Raw genomic sequence first — 21,069 nt, 5'->3', positions numbered from 1 at the left:
GCATCAATTGGTCAAACTTTAAATTTATTGCACCTTTTAGCATGTTTAGAGCAATTCAAAGCCTGTGTTGAACCTTCATGGGATAAGGTTTTGGAGTCATAGTGCCCCCAAAGATTGGAGTATAGTCAGGTTCTCCTGCATCCTCAGGCCAGACGAACTTAAACTTCCTCAACAGAGTCACCATGATGAGGAAGAGCTCCATACGAGCCAGACCCTCTCCAAGACACACCCGAGGACCTGAGGAATAAAAAGCACCTCAAAGTCATCTACAATAACAATTTGACTCACCCTATCTGTGTCTGCCACTCCCAGTGTCATACAGTTTTTATGCTCTTATACCTGCAGAGAAAGGCATGAAGGCATCTGGTTTGACAAACTCTCCCTGGTCATTGAGGAAGTTTTCAGGGTTGAATTCATGAGGATATTTCCACTGACCCTCCTCATTGTGCAATGAGGTCAAGTTCTGGACGATTATCATACCCTGAGGAGAAAATGAACCAGAGAAACAGCAGTCATAAAGGACTCTCTTTACTTTGTTTTTTCCGTGGCCCAAAAAATTCTGCCATACCTTTGGAATGGAATATCCCATGAGTTCTGTGTCTTTAGTCGTACAATGTAAGACACTGAGTGGAACAGTGTTGGCAATTCTCTGCGACTCATGGATCACAGCCTGGATGAAGAGACATTTAAACAACTTTTTTCCTTTTTTCCTTTATCTGACTCAATACGGAAGGAAAACGATGCAGGCTCTCAGAAGATCAGTCACAAAAATACAGACCAATACAGCTGCAGTAGGCAGCAATATGTTTTCAAACAGTTAAAAGGGACATAATAAATTACAATTAAAGATAGTGATAACAATGGATGTCAAAATCCACAGATTATCTGAAAGATTTTAGAATCTTCTGCCTTGTGTCATGCTTTCACATGTTGATCAGAAGTAAAATTAAGAGAAGAAATCCATCATGTAATATACAGTACAGTACCTGCATGTAGGGCATCTGGTGTCTGTCATCAAAACAGGCCTGATCCTTCCCTTCCAACACCCGGTCTATTTCCTGCTGACATCGTTCTGAGAAGGCAAGATAATATCAGATGTTGTATTCCAGATTTAACATTTCAATTTAAACACTGAGATGGTCACAAAACATGACAAAGTGAAGGGGAAGGGAAATCGTTAGGTATACATAGGCCTCAATTCATGAGAATAAACAAGATAATAAACCAAAAGTAAAACAAATCAGCAAAAAATGTCTACTTTCCATTTAAATTCCTAGTACGGTGCATGGTAACACAAGTGCATAGCTTTTACAGGTTTCATATTGAAAGACAGGTGTGGAACTACAATGTCAGAAACAGAAAAGTCATACCTCATATACATGTGCAGGTATACCTTGTATGTGTGGGTGGTTCATAAGGTAAAGAAAAGCAGTAAGCAGGGTGTTGGAGGTCGTGTCAGTCCCAGCAAATTGAAGATCTAGAGCAGTAAATATGAGTTTGTCCTCTGAAAATGAAGAATCCTCTGCTTTCTAAAAACAGGAGAGTGATCTTTGTATGTTAAATGAAAGTAAGGTAAAAATGTTAGTCTACCATCCTGATGCACACTATGGGAGGTGAAAAGAGTCAGTTTATGACCACAATAAGAATAAGATCGGAATGTGTTCTCCTTAATTTAAACACAACCAATATCCATTACCACAACATATCATCTGAGATAGTGATCTGACTGGCTTCACACACCTTTTCCATTTCATCCAGGTAGCAGTCAAGAAAGTCTCGAGGCTCTCCAGGGACTCTGGTCTTCTTGTGCTCGTTCAACAAACGAAGTACAAGTTCAGAAGAACGCTAAAAAACACAAATCATCAGTCATAATTTATATAATTTGCTTTGGGTTTGTCTTTTACCTAAGCACTCTTCACAGATGTAAAGTATGTATGTAGAAAAGGCCCCAGAGTTATGTATATTAAGGTTATAATTACTTCCGCCAAGGAATGTGGCAGAGGTTGTGTATCGATCAGTGTTGGTTTGTCTGTTTGTCCTTCTGTTAGCAACATTACTCAACAGCGGATTAACGGATTTGGATGAAATTTTCAGGGAAGGTCAAAAATGTCACAAGGTCCAATTGATTAGATTATAGACTGGATCCGCGGATTTGATTTCTGTACCATTGCAGGACAGTTGCACCAGCGTCACAGTAACTATGACTACAAGCTGCTTTGTGATGATCTAGTGATTGCGACTCGGTCCTCCTTCTTCCACCGGAAGTCCAGCACCAATTAAGCTGTTTTTGAGGAGTTGAATGTCAGGTTATTGAGGGAGCACCAGGTGGTGAGGTTCAGGACCTTCTCTCTGTTGGCCGTCTCATCGCTGTTGTGAGTCAGCCCCACCACAGCACATTTGACAAAGATGTTACTGTTGTGGATTGGTGCACAGTCATGGGTGTACAGCATGGGACTGAGCACACAGCTCTGAGGGGCCCCAGTGCTCACTGCCAGGACTGAGGAGTGATGGGGCTCTAGCCTGACTGACTGCAGATGGTTGGTGAGAAAGTCTCTGATCCATCTGCAGGTGTACTCGCCGATACCCAGGCTGCACTGTTAGCACATCAGTCTGCTTGGGATGAGTGTAGTAAAAGCAGAACTAAAATTCACACACAACATTCTTGCATAACTGCCAGATTGTTCAAGATGTGAAGCTCATTGTATGTTTATTATTTGGCTCAAACTATTTGTGCACTGTACCTTTGTTAAGTCAGAAATGTAAAGAGAATGTGTTTATGTTCGTCATCTGAAGTTATGAGCGTTAAGTTGCCGCTGATCTGTGCATAGATAGCTTCCGGATTTCAGAATAAGAGTGTGTCTATGTTAAAATAGCAGAATGTTTGATGGTATTCATGTGTCGAGGGATATATAAGCCCATGACTGTTGAACATTTGACTGCATTTCTGTTTGCAATATTTGTGCTACTGGAGTAAGATGATGTATTAAGATTTGAGTTTATTAAGATATGTTTGTTATTTTGTTTCTTTATAGAAAACCACAAATGCAAGTAAACAGACCGTCAACCAAGTCTCTGCTTCCTTTATTCCCATACTCTGGAGAAATTGGCCTTAAGTGGTGTAGTGGCCGAAACCCCTTGTGTAAATATGGTGACAACACAGAACCAGTGTCTAAACGAAGTTCATTCTTAATGTCTTCATTATACTGTAGGATATGTGGATGTATGAGCAATCATTCTAAAATTAACCTTAATTTTCTTGAAAGGCTTGTTTTTTGTTTCACTGCCAAAGTCAATACAGTGTTTAACTTTGTACTATATGCAGAGCAGTTTTTACCTTTGCATTCTTGAAGGCCTTGTTGAAGGGCAGTGGCAGCTTACGAATGAAGGGAAAAGAGTCATACAGCTGCAAAGAAAGACAAATCATTAGTTTATTTTAATCTAAATATGCAGATTTTGATTACTGGCATGAATTGTTTTGAGCAGATTGTTTTATTGTCAGTTATTTTGTTTGAATGAGACAAATAAAGACATAAAAAGTATACCTGGAGAAAAATGCTTTGTCAGGTAAGTTGTCATGCTGCTTAAAGAGGTCTTCAGAATTAATGGTTTTTCTTTATTTTCATGACTATTTTCATTGTAGATTCTCACTGAAGGTGTCAAAACTATGAATGAACACACATGGAATTATGCAGCAACAAAAAGTGTGAAATGAGACAAAACATGTTTAATATTTTAGATTCTTCAAAAGCTTCTCTTTGCTCTCATTACTGCTTTGCACACTCTTGGCATTCTCTGGATGAGCTTCATGAGTTAGTAACATGAAATGGTTTTCCAACAGTCTTGAAGGAGTTCCCAGAGATGCTGAGAACTTCTTGGCCCTTTTGCCTTCAGTCAGTCCATCTCATCCCAAACCATCTTGATTGGGTTTAGGTCAGGTGACTGTGAAGGCCAGATCATCTGACACAGCACTCTATCACTCTCTTTACACAGCCTGGAGGTATGTTTAGGATCATTGTCCTGTTGGAAAATATATGATGTCCAAATAAACACAAACCAGATAGGATGGCATGTCGCTGCAGGATGCTGTGGTAGACATGCTGGTTCAGTGTGCCTTCAATTTTGAATAAATCCCCAACAGTGTCACCAGCAAAGCACGCCCACACCATCACACCTCCTCCTCCATGCTTCATGGTGGGAACCATGCATGTAGGGACCATCTGTTCACCTTTTTGCATTGCGCAAAGACATGGCGGGTGGAACCAAAGATCTCAAATTTGGACACATCAGACCACAGCACAGATTTCCACTGGTCTAATGTCCATTCCTTGTGTTTCTTGGCCAAAACAAATCTCTTCTGTTTGTTGCTTTTCCTTAGTAGTGGTTTCTTACCAGCTATTTGGCCATAAAGGCCTGATTGGTGCAGGTCTCCTCTGAACAGTTGATGTAGAGATGTGTCTGCTACTAGAACTCTGTGTGGCATTTATCCAGGCTCTAATCTGAGGTGCACTGAACTTGCAATTATTGAGGCTGGTGACTCAGATGAACTTATCAGCAGCAGCAGAGGTGACTCTTAGTCCTTCCTTCCTGGGGCGGTCCTTATATGAGCCTGTTTCCTGGTAGTGCTTGGTGGTTTTTGCGACTGTGCTTGAGGATACATAAAAAGTTTTTGCAATTTTCTGACTGACCTTCAGTTCTTAAAGTAATGACAGACTGTTGTTTCTGTTTACTTGGGAGATTTGTTCTTGCCATAATATGGATTCTAACAGTTGTCAAATAGGGCTGTCAACTGTGTATCAACCTGACTTCTGCACAACACAACTGATGGTCCTAACCCCATTTAGAAGGCAAAAAATTCCACAAATTAACCTTGAAACACCTGTGAAGTGAAAACCATTTCAGGTGAGTACCTCATAAAGCTCACTGAAAGAAGGCCAAGGGTTTGCAAAGCAATAATCAAAGCAAAGGGTGGCTATTTTGAAGAATCTAAAATATAACATGTTTTGACTTATTTCACACTTTTTTGTTTACTACATAATTCCATATGTGTTCAATTTTAGTTTGATGCCTTCAGTGAGAATCTACAATGGAAATCGTCATGAAAATAAAGAAAAACCATGAAATGAGAAGGTGTGTCCAAGCTTTGGACTGGTCGTGTATACACACACACACACACACACACACACACACACACACACACACACACACACACACACACACACACATACACACACACACACACACACACACACACACACATATATATATACATAATGGGTCAGTAAATGGATAATCCACAATTCAGGAACAAGTAATAGCAACAAATCCAGTGTTGATCCAGGAAATTTTGGTCAGTCAGTCCATCTACCACTCTGGTCCAACATAAAGGCATTCCCCAAACTCAACTTTTCGGTCATTGCTAGTTATCAAGCACTAGCATGCTAACATGAAAAGCTATTGCAGTGAACATGGTAATTAGATTTTTTTGTACCTAAAAAGCACAGCATGGCACAAATCAACCTTACAGAGGAGCTAGACTAGCTGTAGACTCTTGGTCTTGATCAGATTTGTTACCTCAGAAACATGCTTTGACTCACCATTGCCCACAGTCCATTGGCGATCTTGGCAATCTCAGTTGCGCACTGAATAATTGTTGTGATGAACTCATCATCATACTCGTAGCGTGTACCAAAAAGAACTTGGCAGATGATGTTGGAAGCCACATTATGAAACATAACTTGAGGACAAAGAGTTTTGCCTGTGAAAGACATGAAGCAAACTAATTTAAGACACAGCATTGTACAAGTAAACAAAACACCATTACAGAATCAATGAGCTGTTTTCCACTGCAGGGACATCTGTGCATGTATCGATAACAAGATCTGCTCTGCAAAACTTCATCTAGGTCTGTTTTCAGGGGACAAACAGTACCTACTTTAGCACAGTCACTTCTGAGCAGCTATGGGAAACTGCTTTGTGGTGCTTGATGCTATCTGACTAAGTTTAATGAGGACTGCTCTGATTAGAGGACAACCAGCCATATTTTTTCTGCACTCTCAATATTCTTGTCAGGCAGCAGCCTTCTCCTCTTAAATATTGCAAAGAAAAGCATAAAAAATGCGATAAAGGTGAAAAAGTCTCTACTGTTTGTCACTGTTTTGGCACATCACAGTTAAACCTGTCAGATGCTATACTGTAATGCAAATAGATCAAGTGTGCCAGACAGTCATGTGATGGTTCCTGTCAACGTTTCTACCACCACACACCTGCTCCAAATTCCTGTCATAGTAAGTTTCCTGTTGTGACAAAATTGAGCTTTGTGAACCCACAGATGTCATACCGATGCTTTCATCCAATGTTTTAATGGTGTGTTGAATCTCATCATGAATTCTCTCCTCCATCGATTTCTTCCCCAGACCAAAGTTCCTCAAAGTCATCAGAGCAAAGCGACGATGCTCCCTCCAACTAGCGCCATAATCTGCCAGAATCACTCCTGCAACAAGCGGAGCAAAACAAAGAACTGAGGAATCATATAATGCAACTTTTCGTTTGTAACTTTCTTTACTATTGATGCTTCACAGAACTTTAATTTCATTTCAGTGCTTTTAAACATAAATTTTGGCTGCAGTGGATGTATCAAGGTAAGAAGATTGAGATCAGTGATTTCATAGTGACTGTGTATTATAAGTTACACTAGGAAACAGAGATAAATAATACTCGTGTCATGGTAGTCTAGTATGCCCTCCTGTGTTGTGGTTAACGTCTTAACCTCAGTCATGATCTTCTTATGGAAATCAAAATTAATGAGGTGCTCTGGGGTTTACATAATGTCCAGTATCACAACATTTTTGGGTTTGATGGGCCTACATGTTCACTTAGGTTGTTCCTTTGTCATAGTCCTTCATTCATTTATTTCCTGTTTATTTTGAAATCCCCTTTCCTCAGCTGTCAGTTGTCTTTTTTTACTTTGTCGCTGAAACAACCTCAGATGTTTCCTTTGTGTACATTTCATTCACTGAGTTAACAATGACAAAACAAATTTCATCAACACAATGACCATTCTCTTTATCAAGTTATGCTGGTAGCAGTTTAATACCTGAATATAGTAAAGGGACAGAAGCATGCTAGTGCCTCTACTATGTCTGTCTTTAAATCAAAGAAATATAATCAGACATCATCTGTTTTTGACAAATAATGTCTGTTCTACCATTATCGTTGAAGACATCATTAACAAATGTGTCTTGAGGTCGTCCAGCAAATTCAGCAGCCTTGATCACCATAGCCTCCTTCATGGCCTTCACCCCATTGATGACTACGTTTGGTCTACTACCGAGGAACAGACTGTAGACATCTCCATAAGACTTCCTCAACTGTAAAAGAACATAACAGAGTAGTGTTTAAAATACGTGTATTATATATTATTTAAGAGTTCAGCAGTATTTACTGACCTGAAGGGAGCATGTACAAAATAGATACAGCAGCGCAAATTCACATCTTAGGAAAAGCTATTTCACTTGTAGCAAACATCACAATGTCGATATAAAAATAATTCAGAAATACTAACACACAATAACATTGAAACCACTAAGAAAAGTCAGTTAAAACAGTTCAACAGGTGAAAACAGTGAGCTGATGATAGGGCAATTATTGGTAACTACAACATGGTTTTATTTGACATACAAATTTAAAGTCTTGATCAAACTATTTACGTGGTGCTGTTTCAGTATTAAATCTCCTGTCTGTCAAGACAGAAATGGTCACATCCTGTCTGAAGATTTAAAGAATTCCTGTTCAAGCAGTATAAGTGCTGTGTGTCTCTTGGTTTGGTTCATGGAGAAGATTGCTGACTTGAAGGCTGTCAAGAAGCTGATCATCAACATACTCTACTAGGAGTCACAGACGGCCAGTGCTGACAAGGCCAAAAGTCAACGCAGAATCTACAAGGAGATTTTATAGGACTCCATGCTTCCATCTGCTGACAAGCTTTATGGAGATGTATATTTCCTCTTCCAATAGGACTCAACACCTGCCCAAAGTGTCAAAACTGAGACCAAATGGTTTATTAACCATGATTTTACTGTGCTTGATGGGCCAGCCAACTCAACTGACCTGAACACCATAGAAGCTAATATTGGGTATTGTCAAGATGAAGGTAAGAAACACCCAACTGAAAAATATAGACGAGCCGAAGGCCATTATCAAAGCAACTATGAAACCAGGGCCGTCTGTCAGACACAACTTGTGGTATGTGATCATGCAGATTATTGTGGTTTTACTTGTCCTGCACTAAGGTAACCACATCTTCTTGATTTCTGAGTTACTTTTGATGGAATAAACTGAAATGTCTTTTATGAGAAATTACACTTGTGAATTATTGTTTCTGTATAGAGGCATTGCTGTTTACCATGGCATTTCTAATGCCCAATTTTCCTTTACAAAAATTGATCGTATCAGATACTTTACTGCCTACATTTCCTCTCTAGTGGCTTTCTGCTTTGCCATCCTTAAAAACTTTCAGTCAGTATCACTGTGCCATGCGTCTAACACGATTGTTAGTGCAAAGTCCACCACCTGCCTATTAGACATTGCTCCCATTCGCCTGTTAAAAAAATATATTGGACACTGTCAGACCCACAGTCACATTCATTATAAACAGCAGTCTCACAAATAGAACTGTGCCCACCTGCTTCAAACATACAATAGTTTAAATGAATATGCCATAGTCTCCAGAAGTACAACCTCAGTAATTTCCAGTCCATTTCCAAGCTTCAGTTCCTGGAACAGATGGTTTATCAACAGCTACTGCCCTATTTACACAGAAGCAACCTTTTTGAAATTTCAGCCAGGTGTCAGGGCTCATCACAGCACAGAATCAGCCCCCCTCAGAGTCTATAATGACCCGATGATGTCCTTAGATTCTGTCAGTTCTGCAGTTTTAATTGTCCAGGACCTGAGTGTTGCTTCTGATACAGTCAACTACCACATACTTTAAAAACATCTGAAGGACCAGGAAGGCACAGCACGAAAGTGGTTTGCCTCCCACATGGCAGACAGGTATTTCACAGTGACAGGTGGGAATTGCCCCTTCTCTGTCACATGTGGAGTACCTTAAGGGCCAGTCTTTGGGTCAGTTTAATGTTCCCTCTACATGCTACCATTATGTTTCAGTTTCCATAGTCATAAAGTGTAATTTCACTGTCATGCTGGTGACACTTGAATACAACTGCAATGCTTATATACTATGCTATCTATTTTGGAACTTGTGCTCTACCTCAAGGCCTCTTAGATCCTCAGAACAAGTATTGATAACTTGTCCATGATTGAGGCTTGTGGCCAAGAGAAATCAAGCCATTGCAGCAGCAGCAGCAACAGCAACAGCAACAGCAGCAGCAGTACAAAAGCTTTAGAACAGCCTTTCATAATAATAAAGTCCTCTTCCATTCATATTTTTAAGCAAAATCTAAAGACATACATGTTTTCAGTGGCTTTTGTTTATTCCTAATGATCTTATTTTTTAGTATTTATATTTATTTCATCTTCAATTATGATTTTGGTATCCTGTCTTGATTCTGATTATGCTTTCTTCTATTGTGAAAAATATCGTGTTTCCCCTGTTTTGTTGTTGCCTGACTCTTGACATGTACATCGGACAATTCTGCTTTTTTGAAGCATGCCACATTACACTCAGTAAACTTGATTTAATTTATTTCAGTATTCGAAATCCACTGTGCCTGCCCTACCATACTGCTTGGGTACACTCCAAGAATGCAAACAGTCAGCTTAATATCAGCAAGTTATGCAATCACACAAAAAGAGCAGGATCTGTCGTGCTGTTGAGTAACCCATGCACACGTCAGTGTCCACTGCAGAGGCATTTTGAGACCAACATCATTCATTGCAGTATTTTTCTTACTTTATCCAAGTCCTCCAAGGGGTTCTGTGGGTTTACGTTCAAAATGTTCCCCAGGATGGGCAGGGCAGGGGGTCCAGGTGGAAAGTTCTTGGGCCTCTTGGGCCTCAGTTGAAGGATGATGAAGCAAATGCATAGCCCCAGCAGGACAAGTGAAAGAAACATGGCAGCATGGATTTGACTGAACTAAAGAGAGTGAGTGATTAACCTGCTTTTAAAATCGTACCTTTGCCCTGAGCCCTGCCTCTTCTGGCTGTTTTTCTCTGTATTAAGTGATAACATCAGAGGAAGTGAGTTGTTGCTGGTGAGATATTGTCAGATAATCTGATGCACCAGCTGGTTTGATACAGTCAACCATCGTCATTGAAAACTTTTTGCAACAGCCAGACCACTGGCAAAAATGGTCTTTTCAGGAAATTAAGATCTTTCAATTTCATTTCAAGGCCTTCAAGTGACACTGCTCCATTTTAGACATTTTTATTTACATGCCTTGATGATTTGAGTCTAAATCTAATTCTGCTTTTCACATTACAGCAATTATTATTCATCAGCTGAACTCAAAGCAGCTCCTGGTCATATTCTATGGACTCATTTGTCATTGCAACATAAAGAGGCACACCTCTATGAAAACAGCACACATGAGTAAAAAGAACAGTGCAGAACTTCTGTGCATTATAATGTTTAACATTTTATCAGTATTGAAAAAAGGTTACTCTTCATACTATACATACAGTACCAGTCAAAAGTTTGGACACACATTTTCATTCAGTGGGTTTTATTTAATTTAATGATTTTCTACATTGTTGATTGATACTGAAGACATCAAAACTATAAGAGAACATATGGAATTATGTTGTAAACAGAGACGTGCTAAACAAATCAGAATATGTTTTATATTTTAGATTCTTTAAAGTAGCCACATTTAGCTTTGATGACAGCTATGCACACTCTTGGTGTTCTCTCAATCAGCTTCATGAGGTAGTCACCTGAAATGATTCTGAATTAATAGGTGTGTCTTGTCAACGTTAATTTGGGGAATTGCTTGCCTTCTTAATGTGTTTGAGACCATCAGTTGTGTTGTGCAGAAGTAGGATTAGGACACAGTGAATAGCAGTATTTGACTAGTGCTGCAATCCACATTACGTCAAGAACCACTTAAGTCAGTGAAGAAAAACAACGATCCATCATTACTTTAAGACATGAAGGTCCATCGATCTGGAAAATTGAAAGAACTTTGAATGTACCCGAAAATGCAGCCGCAACAACCATCGAATGCTATGATGAAACTGGCTCTCACAAGGACCGCCCCAGGAAAGGAAGACCAAGACCAAGTTCATCCGAGTCATCAACCTCAGAAATCACAAGTTCATTGCACCTCAGATTAGACCCTACATAAATTCTTCACAGAGTTCAAGTAGCAGACAAATCTCAACATCAACTGTTCAGAGGAGAATGTGTGAATCAGAGGCTACTACTGAGGATGAACAACAACAAGAAGAGAATTGTTTGGGCAAAGAAACACAAGGAATGGACATTAGGCTAGTGGAAATCTGTTCTTTGGTCTGATGAATCCAAATTTGAGTTCTTTGATTCCATCTGCCATGTCTTTGTGAGATGCAGATGAGGTGAACAGATGGCCTCTACATGCATGGTTCCCACCATGAAGCATGGAAGAGGAGGTGTGATGGTGTGTTGATGCTTTACTGGTGACACTGTTGATGATTCATTCAAAACTAAAGGCACATTGAACCAGCATGGCTACCACAGCATCCTGCAGCAACATGCCATCCTATCTGGTTTGCACTTACTGCAACCATTATATGTTTTTCAACAAGACATTGACACCAAACACCTCCAGGCTGGGCAAGGGCTATTTGAGCAAGAAGGAAAGTGATGGAATGCTGTATCAGATAACCTGGCATCCACGATCATCCAATCCAAATCCAGATTAGATTGGTTGGGATGAGTTGGTCTGCAGAGTGAAGGAAAAGCAGCCAGCAAGTGCTCAGCATCTCTGGGAAGTTCTTCAAGACCGTTGGAATACCATTCCAGGAAACTACCTCATTGAGGTGACTGAGAGAATGCCAAGAGTGTGCATAGCATTAATCAAAATAAAAGGGGGCAACTTTAAAGAATCTAAAGTACAACACATATTCTTATTTGTTTAACAAATGTTTGTTTACTACATAATTCTATATGTGCTCTTTCATAGTTTTGATCTGACGTTATATTTCACTAAATTACATTCAGTTGGGACACTTGAGCCATGTCAGTCAACCAAATAGACCCAAAGTAGCTCCACTTTTTTTCAGCTTTCACTTCTTTTCATTCATACTATTCTACTCAGTTTGTATAGTTTTCATTGACACTGTAGCAAATGAGCCCTTTGTCACTGTATATTCTATATGTGATATTTTCAGTGTTCAATGTTCAGTTCAAAGCCTGTGTTGGACCTTCATAGGATAAGGTTTGGGAGTTAAAGTGACCCCAAAGATCGGAGTGTAGTCAGGTTTTCCTGCATCCTCAGGCCAGATGAACTTAAACTTCCTCAGCAGAGTCACCATGATGAGGAAGAGCTCCATACGAGCCAGACCCTCTCCGAGACACATCCGAGGACCTGAGGAATAAAAAGCACCTCAATGTCATCTACAGCAGTTTGAGTTGACTCACTCTATCTGTACCTGCCACTCCAGGTGTGATGCAATGTTTATGCTCTTGTACCTGCAGAGAAAGGGATGAAGGCGTCTGGTTTGACAAACTCTCCCTGGTCATTGAGGAAGTTATCAGGATTGAATTCATGAGGATATTTCCACTGTCCCTCCTCCTTCAGCACTGTGCTCAAATTCTGGACAATCATCATACCCTGAGGAGAAAATGAACCAGAAGGATGAGGGACACTCTTCATTTTGTTGTCTATGTTTCAGAAACCTGTTCAGCTATTTGACACATACCTTTGGAATAGAATATCCTGCAAGCTCTGTGTCTTTAGTCGTACAATGGAAGATGCTGAGTGAAACAGTGTTGGCAATTCTCTGCGACTCATGGATGACAGCCTGGATGAAGAGACATTCAAACAACTTGTTTTTTTTTGGTTTATCTGACTCGGAATAGAAGGAAAACAATGCAAGCTCTTAGAAGATCAGTCATAAAAATGTTGATCAATACAACTGAAGCAGGCAGCAGTATGTTTACAACCAGGAAACAAGCCCATAATAAATTACATTTAAAGATAGTGATAACATTGGATGTCCAAATCCACAGATTATCTAAAGGATTTTAGAATCTCCTACGTTGTGTCATGCTTTCACCTGTTGATCAGAAGTAAACTTATTCAGAGAAATCCATCATATGGTATACAGTACAGTACCTGCATGTAGGGCATCTGGTGTCTGTCATCAAAACAGGCCTGATCCTTCCCTTCCAACACCTGGTCTATTTCCTGCTGACATTGTTCTGAGAAGGCAAGACAATATCAGACATGCATGGCTTTTATCGGTTTCATATAAAGAGACGGTTGAAACAGAAAAGTAATGCCTCGTATTTACATGTGCAGGTATACCTTGTATGTGTGGGTGATTCATAAGGTAAAGAAAAGCAGTAAGCAGGGTGTTGGAAGTCGTGTCAGTCCCAGCAAACAGAAGATCTAGAGCAGTAAATATGAGTTTGTCCTCTGAAAATGAAGAATCCTCTGCTTTCTAAAGACAGGCGAGTGAGCTTTATAAGTCAAATGAAAGTAAGGTAAAAATGTTTGTATACCATACTGATGCACAGTATGTCAGGTGCAAAGAGTCAGTTTATGATCACAAAAAGTATAAGATCGGAATGTGTCCGTTACTACAATATATCATCTGAGATCGTGATCTGACTGTTTTCACACACCTTTTCCATTTCATCCAAGTAGCAGTCAAGAAAGTCTCGAGGCTCTCCAGGGGTTCTGGTGTTCTTGTGCTCGTTCAACAAACGCAGCACAAGGTCAGAAGAACGCTAAAAAACATGTCATCATTCATAATTTGTACAATTTACTTTGAGTTGGTCTTTATTGTATATGCATGTCTAATCAGTGTGGTTTTTACCTATGCATTCTTCACAAATGTACAATATGCAAGATATGTGGGTGTGAGACTTTAGCATCCTTAAAAGGTTTGTTTTCTCTCTTCATTGACTAGGTCAAAACAGTTTTTATCTTTATCGTATATGTAGAGTAGTTTTTACTTTTATATTCTTGAAGGCCTTGTTGAAGGGCAGTGGCAGGTTACGAATGAAAGGAAGACAATCGTACAACTGTAAAGAAAGATAAATCATTAGTTTATTTCAATCTAAATGTGCAGATTTTGATGATTGGCATGAATTGTTTTGAGCAGATGGTTTGATTATCTGTTATTTTGCTTGAATTAGACAAGTACAGGCATAAAAAGTATACCTGGAAATAATCCTTAGGAAGAAAAATGAAAAGAAAAAAACAAGTTTTGTGACGTAAGTTGCTGCTGAAAGAGATCTTCAGAATATTTGGCTCAGATGGCACAACTGGAAAATTGCTAAGACACAAAAATACCAACAGCCAAGTAGTCGCATAAGTGTTGAGGAATGCAATAATACATGCCACTCTCCAAAAACGCACTGCTCAGTCCTAAAAGCAGCTTCTCTGAGCTGAGGATCAGTCTGTCACTGTGGACGAGGTGAAATTTCGTATTCATGATATCCACATGATAAATTTGACAGACTGAATTGCCTGAATTTTCATCTTGTGCAATAATTAGGTTGATATTTGGGATTTTATGTGAATTGTCTCAACGACTAGATCAATCATGAATCGATGTGTAAGGCAACAGATGATAAACAATTCAGGATCAGAAAACTGATACATTTCAACTTCTACGACAACAATAATATATCAACAATTCCAGTGTGGATCCAGGGAATTTTGGTTGGTCTGTCCATCAGTCTGCCACTCTGGTCCAACTGAAATAACCCAACAAATACTGTCATAAAATGCCATCAAATTTCACACAAACATTCATTGTGCTTAAAAAATGACCAGCAGCTCAAAAGATCAATTTGCAGGAATTGTTCATGGCCAAAAACCCACAACCAAACACCCACAAATTTAATGACATTCCCAACACCCTAAACCCTACTTTTTGTTCAGTGCTAGTTATCAATTATTAGCATGCTAACATGAGAAATGATGGCCATGGACATGATAAATATAAAACGTGCTTTGACTCACCATCGCCCACGGTCCATTGAAGATCTTTGTAATCTCTGTGACACACTGAATAATTGTTGTGACAAACTCGTCATCATACTCGTAGCGTGTACCAAAAAGAACTTGGCAGATGATGTTGGAAGCCACATTATGAAACATAACTTGAGGACAAAGTGTTCTGCCTGTGAAAGACATGATGCAAACTAATTTAGGATACATCATTGTACAAGAAACACCATTTACAGAACACCATTACAGAATCAATAAGCTGTTTTCCACTGTGTGTATTAATGGCAAGATCTGCCCTGTAGAATTTATTTTAGGGTTGTTTTCAGGGGACAAAAAGTACCTACTTCAGCACAGGAACTTAAGAGCTGTTCTGAAAAACTGCTTTGTGAGGCTGAATGCTAACTGACTAAGTTTGATGAAGACTGTTCTGAGAGGACAACCAGCTGCATTTTTTCAGCATTCTCAATGTTCTTGTCTAGCAGCAGCCTTCTCCTCTTAAATATTGTGAGAACAACATACAAAATATGATTTAGGTGAAAAAAATTTTGTTGCTCATAGAAGTGGAGCTACCAAGCAACTACTGTTTGTCACTGTTTTGGCACATCACAGTTAAACCTATCAGATCCTACACTGCAATGTAAACAGATCAAGTAAAAGTGTTGATCACATGACTGTTCCTGTCAGCGTTCCTGCCACCACATATGTGTCCCGAAGTCCTGTGATAGAAACAAAATTCAGTTGTGTGAACCTACAGATGTCATACCGATGCTTTCATCCAGTGTTTTAATGGTGTGTTGAATCTCATCATGAATTCTGTCCTCCATCGATTTCTTCCCCAGACCAAAGTTCCTCAAAGTCATCAGAGCAAAGCGACGATGCTCCCTCCAGCTAGTGCCATAATCTGCCAGAATCACTCCTGTAACAAGCGGAGCAAAACAAAGAACTGAGGAATCATGGGTACCTGCTTTACTATTGAAGCTTCCCAGAACTTTAATTTCATTTCAGTTCTTTTAAACATAAATTTTGGCTGCAGTGGATGTATCAAGGCAAGAAGATTGAGATCAGTGACTTCATAGTGACTGTATTTTAACTTACACTTTGAAATAGAGATAAATAATACTCATGTCATGGTAATCTAGTATGCCCTCCTGTGTTGTGGTTAACATCTTAACCTCAGTGATGCTCTTCTTTTGCAAAACAAAATTAATGAGGTACTTAGGGGCATACAAAATGTCCAGTATCACAACATTTCTGGTTCTGATGGGCCGACATGTTCACTCATGTTCTTTCTTTGTCATAGTCCTTCATTCATTTATTTCCTGTTTATTTTGAAATCCCCTTTCCTCAGCTGTCAGTTGTCTTTTTGACTTTGTTTGTCACTGAAACAATCTCAGATGTTTCCTTTGTGTACATTTCATTCAGGCTGCACGGTGGTGTAGTGGTTAGCACTTTCGTCTTGCAGCGAGAAGATCCCCGGTTTGCTTCCAGGCTTTCCTGGGATCTTTCTGCATGGAGTTTGCATGTTCTCCCTGTGCATGCGTGGGTTTTCTCCGGGTACTCCGACTTCCTCCCACAGTCCAAAAATATGCTGAGGTTAATTGATCATTCTAAATTGCCCGTAGGTGTGAATGTGAGAGTGATTGTTTGTCTCTGTATGTAGCCCTGTGACAGACTGGTGACCTGTCTAGGGTGTCCCCTGCCTTCGCCCGAGTCAGCTGGGATAGGCTCCAGCCCCCCATGACCCTAGTGAGGATTAAGCGGTGTATAGATAATGGATGGATGGACATTTCATTTACAGAGTTAACAATGGCAAAACAAATTTCATCAACACTATGGCCACTCTCTTGGTCAGGCTATACTGGTAACTGTGTAATCTCTGAATACAATAAAGGGACAGAAGCATGCTGGTGCCTCTACTATGTCTTTAAATTAGAAAAACATAATCAGAAATCATTTGTCGTATGACAAAAAAATTTCTATTGTACCTTTTACATCAAAGACATCGTTAACAATTGTGTCTTGAGGTCGTCCAGCAAATTCAGCAGCCTTGATCACCATAGCCTCCTTCATGGCCTTCACCCCATTGATGACTACAATTGGTTTAGGACCAAGGAACAGGCTGTAGACATTTCCATAAGACTTCCTGAGCTGTAAAGTAACATAACAAAGCAGTGCTTACATGTGTCACATCTTCAGATATTATTAAGGGGTTTAGTAGTATTTATTGACCTGAAGGGAACATTACAAAAATAGATGGAGCAGAACAAATTCAACCCTGAAGAAAAATGATTTGAAATGTAGGAAACAATACATTCAGAACAACTTATACACAATAACAATAAAGCTACAAAGAAAAGTCAGTCAAAATAGCACAAAAGGTTAAAACAGCAAGTTGAAAATGATAGAGCAATTGTTGGTAACTACAATGTGGTTTTATTTGAAATATAAATTTCAAATATTGATTGAATTATTTACGTGATGCTGTTTCAGTATTAAAGCTCATGTCTTTCAAGACGTAAATGGTCACATCATGTCTGAAGATCTTAAAAAATTCCTGTTTAAGCAGTATATTTGTGCATCTTTTAGTTCAGTTCATGGGGAAGACTGATGACTTAATGTGGTCCAAACATGATCATCAGCATACTCCACTAGGAGCCACAGATGGTCAGTGCTGAAAAGGCTGGCTGTTAGCAGAGTGCTCTATTGAAGCATAATATGGTAATTGAACTGGTAGGGAAAAGTTTGGTAGGAAAAGTTGCACAAGCAACAGCGATGACATCATCCTCGAGAGGATTGTCAAGAAAAGTGCATTCAAGAAAATGGGAGAGCTTCACAAGAACTGAGGCTGCTGTCAGTTCATCAAGAGCCTCCAAGCACAGACGTCCTCATGAGAGGAGCTACAACGGTGGTATTCCTAATTTTAAGACACTCCTACCTCAGACACAATGTGTTAAGTTTCACTTGCTTACATTGGTACACTGTGTTTTATCAAGCCCAAAGTCAATGCAACATCTACAACAAGATTTTATAGCACTCCATGCTTTCATCTGCTGACAAGCTTTATGGAGATGTAGATTTCCTCTTCCAATAGGACTCAACACCTGCCCAAAGTGTCAAAACTGATACCAAATGGTTTATTAACCATGATTTTACTGTGCTTGATGGGCCAGCCAACTCAACTGACCTGAACCCCATAAAACCCAATATTGGGTATTGTCAAGATGAAGGTAAGAAACACCCGACTCAACAATATAGACGAGCTGAAGACCACTATCAAAACAACAGGACACCAGAGCCATCTGTCAGACACAACTTGTGGTATGTGATCTTGCAGGTTATTGTGGTTTTACTAGCTCTGTACTGAGGTAATTCTTAAGATTTCAGCCACCTTTTCCTGACTTCGGAGTTACATTTGATATAATGAACAGCAATGTCTCTTTTTTGAGAAACTACATTTGTAAATTATTGTTTCTATAAAGTGACACTGCTGTTTATAATAGCAATTTTTAATGCATTAAGCAATACAATGCATTTTTTGCTCACAGTGTTCAACTCTTGCAAAAAATGTCCTCACATAGTTTCGCCCAATTTTCCTTATCAAAAATTGATCGTATCAGATATTTTATTGTGTTCAGTTCCTTGCCTGTTTGTTCTGCTAGCCTTGATGACTTTCAGTCGGGATCACTGTCCCATGCCTTCAACACAATCATTCATGCAAAGTCCACCATCTGCCTGTTAGACATTGCTCCCATTCATATGTTAAAAAATAGATTCGACACTGTCAGACCCACAATCATGCTCATTATAAAAAGCAGCCTCACAAATAGAACTGTCCCCACCTGCTTCAAACATGCAATAATTTAACTGAACATGCCATAGTCTAGACAAGTTTAACCTCATTAATTTCCCGCCCATATCCAAGCTTCGGTTCCTGGAAAAGTTCCTGTCAGAGCCACTTCCGATGCTGTGACAGGTTGAATTCACTCACTCCAATATTCAAGGTTTGGGAAAAGCAATGGTGAATGCATTTTTAGTGTCTGAGTGCAAGTGAGAGCACCATTAGACAACTGTAACTGTTATGTGTAGCAACCACTGGCATCACGGAAAGTGCAAAAGACATTGCTGTCTTTTGTTGACACAGGCCTCAAAGCTTTAACAAGAGCTGAAATTTACTCATTGCTTCCAGCTTTACTGCAGGCATCATCATAGTAATTAGGATATCATACAATTATTGATAACTACAAAATGGATTTATTGATAATATGCAACAGAAAGAAACTGGATTTGATTTGACCAATCTTAATAACGGAGGTCAGAAGAGTCCACTGTTCCTGACCTGCCATAGTGCTTGGATACACTCCAAGTATGCAAACAGTCAGCTTAGTACCAACAACATGTTATGTAATCACATAAAAAGAACAGGATCTGTAATGTTACTGAGTAACACATGCTCATGTAAGTATCCACTGTAAAGACTTGTTTATAATTACAGTAATTTGAGGCATTTTAAGAGCAACATCATTCATTGCAACATTTTTCTTACTTTCTCCAAGTCCTCCAAGGGGTTCTGTGGGTTTAGGTGCAAAAGGTTCCCCAGGATGGGCAGGACAGGGGGTCCTGGTGGGAAGTTCTTGGGCCTCCTGGGCCTCAGTTGAAGGATGATGAAGCAAATGCATAGCCCCAGCAGGACAAGTGAAAGAAACATGGTAGCATGGATTGGACTGAACTAAAGAGAGTGAGTGATTATCCTGATTTTGAAGGATACCTCTGCTCTGAGCCCTGCCTCTTCTGGCTGTTCTTCTCTGTGATAGTGAAGTGATAACATCAAGCACACAGAGGTGAGCATTTGGACCAAGAGGAAGTGAGCTTTTGTGATGAGATCTTGTCAGATAATCTGATGCACCAGTTGGTTTGTCAAAGTCAATCATCTGCGATATCATCATTGAAAACTGTTGACAGCAACCTGGTTACTTTCTAAAGCAAGAAACAGGCAAAAGAGTTCCAATTTGAAATTGTCATTCTGACCACAGTGTGATCATAAAGGCAGAGTAAAACACCCTGTTGTATTTATAAGAAGGCAGGTTTTGTGATTCACTGATCAAATAGAAACAAAGTTTACGATTTCTGTATGGTAGTTTGAACTCTCTCCACTGATTCTACTGATATGATCTAAATGCTGACGGTGACTTTATTCTTTGCCCATTGCATTGTGTAACTAACATGAACTTGGCAATGGTCTTTTTAAAGAAGTTAAGACCTTTTAACTTTATTTCAAGAACTTCAAGTGACACTGCTGCATTTTAGACATTTTTCTTTACATGCCTTGATGATTTTAATCTAAATCCAATTTCACTGTTCACACTACAACAATTATTATTAAGCCTCTGAACTCAAAGCAGCTTCTGGTCATTTTTTACTCCTGTCACATTCTTTGGACTCATTTGTCATTGCAATTTAAAGATGTCTTGTGACTGTAGGATGCAGCTTAGTCACTAATATCCAGCCCAGATGCACTTTTTTTTAAAACGTTTTTTACAGATTCTTGGTACGACATGGGTTGTATTTTTGGTGAACTTTTTGATGAGACATGTAGAATAAAGTCCTTTTGACAAAATGATTTTAAGTTTTGGGTTTATTTTCCCAATGGAATGGGATATCACAGTGAGTAGTTCAAGGATCAAAATCAAACACATCTCTCTGTTTAAACACTTTTTATGGCTCTGATAAATGACTGATCTGAGGGAATAATTTAGTGACTGGTTTAATGATCTGGTGATAACTTTTCTGTTTTTTTTTTTTTTTTGTAAAAACAGCATGTCTTTAAAACCCCTGCAGAACTTACATTTCATCACATTACATTCATTTGGGACAACTGAGCCATGTCAGTCAACCACATAGACCCAAAGTTGATCCATTTTTTCCAGGTTTCACCTCTTTTGATTCATGC

At 39.3% G+C, this 21,069-nt stretch overlaps 1 protein-coding gene across 3 annotated transcripts; it reads right to left on the bottom strand.

Annotated features, from left to right (window-relative positions):
* Positions 1-3: 3 nt before the first annotated feature.
* On the bottom strand, positions 4-21,060 carry LOC111565679 (cytochrome P450 2F2-like). 3 transcript variants are annotated; one of them, XM_055009468.1, is made up of 11 exons: positions 19,666-20,441; positions 7,205-7,367; positions 6,338-6,490; positions 5,595-5,755; positions 3,335-3,403; positions 1,741-1,845; positions 1,394-1,529; positions 987-1,072; positions 569-670; positions 340-481; positions 4-237 (listed from the first exon to the last, which is right to left on the bottom strand). In XM_055009468.1, the coding sequence occupies exons 1-11, from the start codon at positions 19,825-19,827 to the stop codon at positions 56-58; spliced, it is 1,461 nt and encodes a 486-aa protein (XP_054865443.1). In that variant the 5' UTR covers positions 19,828-20,441; the 3' UTR covers positions 4-55. The 3 variants fall into 3 exon arrangements, with proteins under 3 accessions (XP_054865443.1, XP_054865442.1, XP_023121634.1); XM_055009467.1 differs by lacking the exon at positions 19,666-20,441 and adding an exon at positions 9,911-10,113; XM_023265866.3 differs by lacking the exons at positions 4-237; positions 340-481; positions 569-670; ... (5 more) ...; positions 6,338-6,490; positions 7,205-7,367 and adding exons at positions 10,369-12,524; positions 12,629-12,770; positions 12,859-12,960; ... (5 more) ...; positions 15,886-16,038; positions 17,108-17,270 and having other exon boundaries at positions 19,666-21,060.
* Positions 21,061-21,069: the final 9 nt, after the last annotated feature.

This window comes from Amphiprion ocellaris, chromosome 3 (assembly GCF_022539595.1).
Source record: "Amphiprion ocellaris isolate individual 3 ecotype Okinawa chromosome 3, ASM2253959v1, whole genome shotgun sequence".
NCBI lineage: Eukaryota > Metazoa > Chordata > Actinopteri > Pomacentridae > Amphiprion > Amphiprion ocellaris.
This window is presented reverse-complemented; position numbering and strand designations above follow the sequence as displayed.